The 8,637-nt window shown below is 42.1% G+C and overlaps 3 protein-coding genes across 3 annotated transcripts; 1 reads left to right on the top strand and 2 right to left on the bottom strand.

Annotated features, from left to right (window-relative positions):
* LOC125969605 (cysteine-rich hydrophobic domain-containing protein 2) lies at positions 1-4,530 on the bottom strand. The gene is made up of 6 exons (XM_049721853.2): positions 4,171-4,530; positions 3,404-3,458; positions 3,166-3,321; positions 3,011-3,067; positions 2,750-2,809; positions 1-2,220 (listed from the first exon to the last, which is right to left on the bottom strand). The coding sequence occupies exons 1-6, from the start codon at positions 4,302-4,304 to the stop codon at positions 2,170-2,172; spliced, it is 513 nt and encodes a 170-aa protein (XP_049577810.1). The 5' UTR covers positions 4,305-4,530; the 3' UTR covers positions 1-2,169.
* Positions 4,531-5,102: 572 nt separating this feature from the next.
* Positions 5,103-6,727, top strand: rhbdd2 (rhomboid domain containing 2). The gene has a single exon (XM_049721848.2). It carries the CDS (start codon positions 5,506-5,508, stop codon positions 6,451-6,453), a length of 948 nt encoding a protein of 315 aa, XP_049577805.1. The 5' UTR covers positions 5,103-5,505; the 3' UTR covers positions 6,454-6,727.
* Positions 6,633-8,479, bottom strand: LOC125969603 (OCIA domain-containing protein 1). The gene is made up of 8 exons (XM_049721851.1): positions 8,284-8,479; positions 8,047-8,131; positions 7,825-7,878; positions 7,701-7,748; positions 7,330-7,459; positions 7,087-7,244; positions 6,836-6,988; positions 6,633-6,757 (listed from the first exon to the last, which is right to left on the bottom strand). Exons 1-8 carry the CDS (start codon positions 8,335-8,337, stop codon positions 6,720-6,722), a joined length of 720 nt encoding a protein of 239 aa, XP_049577808.1. The 5' UTR covers positions 8,338-8,479; the 3' UTR covers positions 6,633-6,719.
* Positions 8,480-8,637: the final 158 nt, after the last annotated feature.

The raw sequence follows: 8,637 nt of genomic DNA, 5'->3' as shown, positions 1-8,637 counted from the left end.
GACTGTTTTCCTGGTCATTTATTACCGTACACATATCGGCATATGGGTCATATATACATTTCTCCCCATAAGACACACGCACACACGCGTGCATTTGCTCGTGCACACGCACACAAAATCATAGGAAATCTCTGTGCAGAGTTCAAAATCACAGTCTGAGATCAGTCAAAGAATATTTGCATACTACACCATCATGTGTCCACGCTGCACAAATATCTGCATATTACAAACCCAAAAATACGACAGTCAGATTTATAGGTAGCTCATGGCCTCGTAACATGTGACCAGGCAATGAATAGTGAATGTGCGATAGATATAAGACAATACAATGTGGTTGTATGTGTTTACTTCTTTCTGAAAGAGGAATAGCTGGAAGGGGAGGGGAAGAGGGGCGGGGGAATACACTATAAAACAAATATTCAAGTACTGTGGTATAACCATAGAGAATACCCTGACTGTGCTACATTTTTGTTAATGATCAATGATAATCCCCTGAGTGTGACCCACATCCGCACACTGCTTAGTTCCAAGTAGGGATGGGCATTGAAATATTAAACTAACCATGTCTACTATGTGGAATTAAATGTTGACTAATACAATCACATTATTGGATTTCTTTTTTCCCAATAATGTTAATTTTGCCCATATTCTAGGAAGAGGAGTCAAATGCCCATCCTTACAAATCTTGTAAAAAGCAAACCTTGATAGCAGTACCTCATCACAGAATGTGGTTCGGCAGGAAGTCTTACTAAACGTGAACAATGAAGCGCTGATCGTTAAAATTGGACATATGTAAAATCTGATGAAAAACAATGAAAGGTAAACCCATGACATCTGTGGCAATCTATACTTACTCAGTTGCAAACAATGATCTCATCACCACATTAAGCCACATTTTGTAATTGGCTACTTAAAAAAGTAAAATAAATAAATCTCTTCTATTTTTTTTTTTTTTTATCAGGGCCACATTCACAGCTGTAAACCAAAAACCGAAAGTAACAAGAAGCCCAATGAAGGACCACATCCATAATGTGCTTTTACAGTTGACATGATGACACACTAAAAAGCAGTCCAACGTTCCAAAGTCAAAAAATACATTGAAATGTAGAATTGGCATTTTGACAAATCTCCACAAGTGTTTTGAGGCAAAAACATGTCAGTTGTTTTGACAAAATGTACTTAGTAACCTCCATAAACACTTAGAAGAGAAGTTGCATTTGGTTTTGGAATGCGAGTAGATAAAAAGATCAGATTTGGCGTCACGTCCTGCAGTAAGTACGTACTCTTTGTTTGTGAACTTAGGGTGAGTTGTTTGACTTGATTTTAGCTTTCTTTTACAGGTACCCTGCCTTTACACTTGCATGACAGCGGAGCGTGTAAAAAAAAAAATGTGACCACTGTTTGACTTTGGAGGTTTCGCCCTATTGCAAACATTTCACACAATTACAAATGAAAACAAAAAGACAAAAAATAAAGACGTGTTTGGCAAAACAGGAATTGAAAAAACGAACAGAAGGCTTGCCTTTCGGGGAAAAAATAGATCTGTGATGTGATGTCACAAAGTTTTCCACAACATTGCTTTGACAAAAATGGTTTAAAAAAAAAAGTTTTCTCTTTATCGCCTATGTCCTTGTTCCCAAGGCAACTCCAGGCAGGGCATATTTTGTCCCAATGTGGAGTGCAGTCACGACTGTGTGATTGTCTCTGGGTTCAGGCGATGCACAGTGAAGTGTGCTAAAGTGATGAAAGGCGACCAGAAGGATGTCTACAATGTCCTGCTACACATTTGAAGCTTCCTCTCCACTTTTCCAAAAGCACTGGGGTGTATTTGGTGGGTCGACGCTAGCCGAGCTTTGAACAGTGTTCCCGCCACCACGCTCTGCTCCAGTCCGGAAAAAAAATAAGGGTCTCATTTTCCAGCGCCGGGCCTGAAACCCACACCGCCACCAGATCCGCATCATACGGGAGCTTGCTGGCTGACCTGAATTCACTCGTTAGGATGCTGGCCTTGTAAACCAAAAGGCAAAGAGAAGACCTCGGCGCCAGAAGTTGCCCAGAAAAGAAAACAAGAGGGCCGATGTCGCCTTGTAAACAAAAAAAACGTTCGAGTGATTCTGGAGGAAAGTTCGTCGGCAGCTCGGACGGCGACGGTTGTCAAGATCCAATCGGCTAGTCGGGTCTGAAGATGGGGATCTTCGGTAGGAATTCTATTAGGATTACCTGACAAGAGGAATAGTCATTTTTTTTTTATGAATATTGTGGTAACGCTACTCTCGGTTTGTGAGTGAATGTCTTAAAAAATAAGTAACAGAAGTACCACAGTTGATTAATGAAAAATATATTCAGTAGCATAACTGTACTGAAGATGTAAATGCAATTTGTAAGTTGTGATTTTAAAAGACAGTTAAATTCGAAGCCATTACTCTTAATCAGAGATTTTAGTAAAGCAAGAAATAGGGAGTGTTTTAATTGTTTTAACATCTAATATTAATCGTAATACAGTGATGTCTAGAGCTACAAGTTTGAATTTGTTTCCGAACAACACTCATAACAGCACTCTGTTTAAAGTCATTATAAAAAGACACATGTAGTAGCATAACTAGTATGATAAAGAGTGGAAGAAACGATCAAGTATTTCTAAATTAAATGCACAATGTGCTGCTCATTAAGGTGTGTTCACCTTGGCCAATATAGATATTACAGCAGGGTAAGTCCTGCCTAAAATTCAAGTGGGATTCACATCACTTACATATTCCATCATGTTGTTGGATTCACACTTTCTTTTGTTCAGTCGCCAATGCAAACATAGCTGCAAATAGATAAAAAGAAATGTAAATATACTCAATGCAAGGCCCAACCAAAATGTGATATAGTGATTTAAATAAAACACTGCCCCCAAGAGCCCAAGCCATGCACAGCAGGACCTAGTGGTATTTCTTTTCTTTTTTTTCTTTAAATTGATATTATTTCCATTTATTATTTGACTTTGACACTAATCAACAACACACACCTTGTGGTAGAGTCTGCTGTTCTCCCACTCTAGAAGTTTCTCTATAGATCTTCTTGTCTGGAAGGCAACAGGGAAAAGTGTGCTGGGTCAGGCCGGGGTGATGTTTGGGTTGGGTGCCCGTTATGCATGTGTGTTTGCGCGTACGCATATATTACCCGCTTGCTGAGACAAATGACAGGCCACAAACTAAAGCCGAGCGTGCAGCAACAGCACAGGCAGCCGCACAGGAGCCATCGTACGTTCACCGGTAGCGTCTTCTTTAGACAGCTGTTCACACGGTTGATACTCGCTTTGAACTCCTCAGGTGCAACCTGACAAAGCAAAAAGATGCATGTATCCATGATATTGCAGCAATGGAAAAAGAACAACTTAAACAATGCGTTTGACACTCACCTTCCCTGTAAGTGCTGAAGGAAATTCTGATTCAAATTTGTTGCTAAGTCCAAATCTGTGAAATTAAGGGCACACCAGAATGCTGCAGTAAATACCAACAGCCATTACAGAATGATACACAACGTGACCATACAGTTGGTTGTGACAGTGACAATTCAATTCTGGAGTTGTACAGTCTCATTACAATAAATAGGAAAACATTTGCTTTCCTTTCTGATTTTAATTATATATATTTTTAAATGCTTCGTGCGATTCAATCGCGTCAATACATGTATTAACTTGCAAATAGATTTTATGCACACCCCATCTTTTCATCACTTCTTGGGGGCATTTATTGGAAATTAGTATTAAACAGTCATTTCACATCAAGATAAACTTAAAGCAGAGATCGCTCGACCGTAAAATCAGGATTAAATTAAATGTAAGCGTATCACCAGGGGTCCATGCAAATGCGCTTACCTGAACGCAAAGTATGAAACAATGTTAAAACTTTACCATTTTAACTGCTTGACATTAGCATAAGCACGAAGAAAACGGGCATATACAAAAAGTTGTGTGCTTAAAAATGATGCAAACAATGTAAAAGCACTTTGTACGTTAAATGTTGATGGCAGCTAACAGTGGAGCTAACAGACTTAGCTTGTCCATAGGCGGATGCTAATCAATTAGCATCCAGTTAGCATTCCCCCCCACGCTCGCTCATCGTCACGCGACACCGTTTGAACTCTCCCCCCCCAAAATGCCAACTCGCCTCGTTGGTAACTTACACAGTGACGTGTCCGGAGCCTCGCACCACCACCGGATCCGGAGCGTACTTGAGGAGCTGTTCCTCCGCGGCCCTGTCCTCGTCCTCTTCTTCCTCCTCCTCTTCCTCGTAGATTTCGTCAAAGTCCTCCATCATCGCACGCACGGCCCCAAAACGGAGTGCCGCGCTTCCCGGTCGAGACGCCACCGGGATGGACGCGATGCCGCTGGGCTCACTAAGACGCGGCTCCCCTTCGATCGCGAATTGGACAAAAGGGAGGACAAATTCAAAAGCGAGCCGTCCCAACAGTTCACATCTCTCAGCGGCAGGCTCGCAAGCAAAATATCAACATCCGTTGCAGTCGCCATACGACACCGGAAGACCCAGGCGAGCTTCAACTTTTTAAACACAAAACAGAAACCAAACTGCTGACAAAAATCGCACTGGGTTATTGAGTGCCTTTTCCTTCGCGATGAAAGGACTTTTGATACTTAAAATGAAAATACGCTTATTATGAAACATTTAATGAAAGTTATGGTCTGAAAACCTAAACGCAAAAAGCAAACGAAAAAAGTCTGTAAAATGTTGGGAGTCAGATGTCCCTTAAAAAAAGTCACATTTTCAAACCAGCAAAACAAAAAAGCAAATGGCGACAACACGACCTAATACAAATAGAAATGCACCTTTATTGTTGGTTAGATGCAGTTAGTTAATAAATTCACATATTTTGCAGCAGTATTATCAAATTATAATTTCATGTCGTTTCTTTTATTGTGAAAGGCTTAACGGGATATTTTTCATACACCAGTCACTATATAACAACTTCTTCCCTCGTCTTTTCCCCCCATTCCCCTCAAAGAGAAGGAGCAATTCCAAAATTAAGACAAAAAACAAACAATATCAAGAGGCTATCCACTGTGCAGCCCCCACTTTCCGGTCATCGATAGCCAGTGCAGGAAATGCCAAAATAAAATCCTTAGGGACCTTCTGTGGTATTATTTGCAAAATAAAATCACGTCGCCACTCAACCAGCATCTTAAGCCTTATTTTGAAAAGCCTAACCGGAAACCCTTTGAAACACAAATGTCTCTCCCCAAAACCAAAACATGGAGTAACGTTTGTTTGACCCTGTGGTCATGGGATTATTTTTCATTAATTTGCTTATAGGTATACTACTTAGTTGTATTTTTAATTGAATAGTAGTGCTTCATCTTGGATGTGCGCTCCAGCCTGCGATGATCTGCACATCTCTAAACAGTAATAACCTTACTTCCGGGATTCTACGGTCGTTTTCAAACTACTTGTTTGGTCAAAACCGCTGCGTTTTTACCCACGTTTCGTTGTCCACGACCATAAAATGAGCGCGAGCCACTTCAGGATGGTCGTCCAAGTTTTGAGAGATGTGGTTCCTGGCATTTCGAGTGGGATGTTCCTGATCACCCTCACATCCTGTGCTGTGTTCGCGCTCCAAACCTACTTGGACTCCTCTGAGGGGGGACTCAGTGTTGGGGCGAGTGTTTTTCTCAAAGGGCATGTGCATACACTCTTGACATACCCATTCTACCACAGAAGCTTCACTCAACTGCTCCTCAGCATCTGCACCATGGTGTTCCTCAGTGGTAGCCTGGAGAAAGGCTTTGGCACTGTCCGCTTCCTGTTTGTGTGCATCCTGATGTCAACAATGACAGGCTTGTTGTATGCCTTTGTGGATCTCCTGCAGGAGAGCAACGGCAATGGACCCACAGAAGGGCTGGTACCTATGGCCCTCGCTTGCGTGGCCCTCACCACCACGCACACAAAAATGACCAAAGCCTTCCTCTGTGGGATCAGTTTTCCCACCATGGTTCTCCCGTGGATTTTTGTCCTCATCACCAGCGTCCTCATTCCTCACACAGTGCTCCCCTGCAATATCATCTCCACACTAATCGGATGGATGCACGGAAGAGGATGGTTCTCCTTTCTGGACATCTCAGAGGCCAAGGCAGGCGTTGTGGAGAAGACGGCACCTTTCCGCTGGCTGAGGAGCATCAGGATGGTGGCGTTTGTCCCAGCTTCCACAGAGGACAGGAGGAAAACACTCCTTCCACAAATCAACCCAACACCTGGATCTTACCCAGTGCAGGGCTATGCGCCTTTGTCAAGCGCCAACTTGGCTGGTAGTGGCTCAACCAAGATGTATGAAGGTTGGTCCAACCCAACCAGTGCAGTGTCTGGACCTAATCCTCATGCCTCTGCAGCAGGCCTCGGTGGGACAAGTCATGAACACGGCTGCGCGCACAGCCATCACGGTCACAGCCATCTATAGTTGTCTTTTGTTTTACACCGTGAGCACATGGAGGGCTGCTCAAGCACACCCCCTAAAATACACAGATGATACTACACTGGAGAAAGTGTTATTGTATACGTAATATTCCAAACTGTATTGTGATATTCAGCCTTTTTCCAGGAAATAGTTTAAATCTTCTGTAAACACAGACGGAACACTTCAAGCACTTTGGTTTATTTGATTCTTTAGCAAAGATGTCATTTAGTGTCACATGATCATTGAAGTACATTTTTACACAAAACTACTCATTCGTCCCAGGTGTCTCCATAGATATTTTTCTTTGCTGCAATTTGAAGAAGAAAATATTTTAAATTGAATAAAAAATAAATTAAAAAAAAGAGGTTTGTATGATTTTGTTTACCGCTTTTTGTTGGTCTTTCTGGCTCCTTTACAGAGGGAGTTTTGAGCTGCGAGTCAGCCTTCTGGGTGAGTGTGACCTCGTAGTTCTCTCGATTTTTTTGCCGCAAGTCCTCATAGAGGATGGACTTGCTCTTGGGTCTGTTGTTTTCCTCAGCTGCAGATGACAGTTTGACACATTATCAACCCATATTAAAATACAAAAGCGTGTTTTCATTACCTTTCATTGCTTGTCAGGCATTAAGTGTTACTCACCTGACATATTAAAGTCGTCTGCTCTTCGCATGGGAACAGGCGATTCTGGACTAAATCCATATTCATGTTCGGTGGTGGAAGGTTGCGTCTCTGCAGGGTGGAAATTGGTGTCAAAGCTCTGACTGTTGGGATCATTCATCTCGGACTGACCACCTTGGCTAGAAAGGAAACCACAAAATACTAATTGGGGCTTGCTTTTGAGCTTTCCTTCTTATATAGTGTGACGTTGGTGTTGGTACACACATCTGTGGAGGCAGTCCCGTTCTCTGTCTCAGGGCCTCTCCCAGAGGAGAGTTTTCCAACCTCTTGAACTTCTCCTGACACGTCTTCATGTACGACATCTTACCTGCCAAGTAGCCACATAGGCCAGCAACTGCGAACACAGCAAAGACGCAGCCATCACAACAAATGCTGCATTCCAGAATGTAGGATATTTTGTAATAGCCATCTAAAATCTTAAGAGTGGTGCTAACAAAATGCAAACATTAAGGATTATTTGAATTCCTGTTGAGATCTGGCTTTTTATACCAACTGATAGTGACAGACATTTTAAGAGGCAGGTTGCATTTGCGTTAAACAAGAAAACGTCTACATCGTCTTGTCATCAAACTTACAGACCACTTTTGGAAGCGATCCAAACCTTGGAGATGCAGCGAGAGACCCTAAATGGAAGCACATAGAATTTATTCAAATTGCCATCCATGCATGTTCCATAGGACCACATGAGTGTGATCTTACCTCTGGCAACCAGAACTTGAGTGATGCCCATGCTCACCACAGAGAATGGTACCGCTGTAACATAAGCATTATTATTTTTCATAACTAAGGAAATGTACACTTAGAGGCTATAACATTATAGTACTAAAATGATTAGATTGACAGTATTGATAGTATTTGTGCTGAAAGGAGATTTTACTGTGGAAAATACAAATTTCGAGTGATACACAAGTTGTTACTTACACCTATACCAAAAGCTTTCATTGTTGCACTCCCTGAACACTCTCTTCTCCTCTTCGGTGGGGATGTAGTCTGTAACCGGGCGCGTCTGCAGGGGACAAACTAGACACTTTTAATCTCAGACAAGTCCGGGAGTTGTAAACACTGTTGAGGGAGGCCGCTCGTCTTTAATCGAAGCTAACAGGCTAAACGCGTTAGCACATGCGAGGGTCGGATAATGTTTATCGGCATGCTGCTAACCTGTGCTACTTGATGCCGCCCCTCCTCATTAAAACCCGCAGTAGTGGATGACATATTGAAAAAATAACACGTCTCGTAGCCTTCAACGTATGTGAAATAGTAGGAAATGTTTTTAAGAGAACTCCAAGACAACCGTCGTGTGTACTACTCGGTACAATGTCACCGCGGACTGTGACGTAACCCGGAAATGAAAACATTCGTGGAGGTCTTCCAGACAGTGGTTCACAAATTAAAATCAAATATCTAGATAAATATTTGTAACGGAATTTCACTTGCGTACATTGCATTGAGAAGATTAAAGGTAACAAATATATTCTAGTTGTCAGTTCATGTATCAGAAAGTGTTCACGACTG

This window comes from Syngnathus scovelli, chromosome 5 (genome assembly GCF_024217435.2).
Source record: "Syngnathus scovelli strain Florida chromosome 5, RoL_Ssco_1.2, whole genome shotgun sequence".
In the NCBI taxonomy this organism is placed as follows: domain Eukaryota; kingdom Metazoa; phylum Chordata; class Actinopteri; order Syngnathiformes; family Syngnathidae; genus Syngnathus; species Syngnathus scovelli.
This window is presented reverse-complemented; position numbering and strand designations above follow the sequence as displayed.

What these genes read in the sequence shown, in the direction of transcription:
- LOC125969605 (XM_049721853.2), bottom strand. Translation starts at nt 4,304, where the DNA reads ATGATGGAGGACTTTGACGAAATCTACGAGGAAGAGGAGGAGGAAGAA. An exon ending in GGCTCCGGACACGTCACTGT is followed by an intron (nt 3,459 to 4,170) that starts GTAAGTTACCAA and finishes TTAATTTCACAG; the next exon opens with ATTTGGACTTAGCAACAAAT. An exon ending in CCAACAACATGATGGAATAT is followed by an intron (nt 2,221 to 2,749) that starts GTAAGTGATGTG and finishes TCCTCTTGTCAG; the next exon opens with GTAATCCTAATAGAATTCCT.
- rhbdd2 (XM_049721848.2), top strand. Translation starts at nt 5,506, where the DNA reads ATGAGCGCGAGCCACTTCAGGATGGTCGTCCAAGTTTTGAGAGATGTG.
- LOC125969603 (XM_049721851.1), bottom strand. Translation starts at nt 8,337, where the DNA reads ATGTCATCCACTACTGCGGGTTTTAATGAGGAGGGGCGGCATCAAGTA. An exon ending in AGACGACTTTAATATGTCAG is followed by an intron (nt 6,989 to 7,086) that starts GTGAGTAACACT and finishes TGTCATCTGCAG; the next exon opens with CTGAGGAAAACAACAGACCC. An exon ending in AGAAAGACCAACAAAAAGCG is followed by an intron (nt 6,758 to 6,835) that starts GTAAACAAAATC and finishes TTCAAATTGCAG; the next exon opens with CAAAGAAAAATATCTATGGA.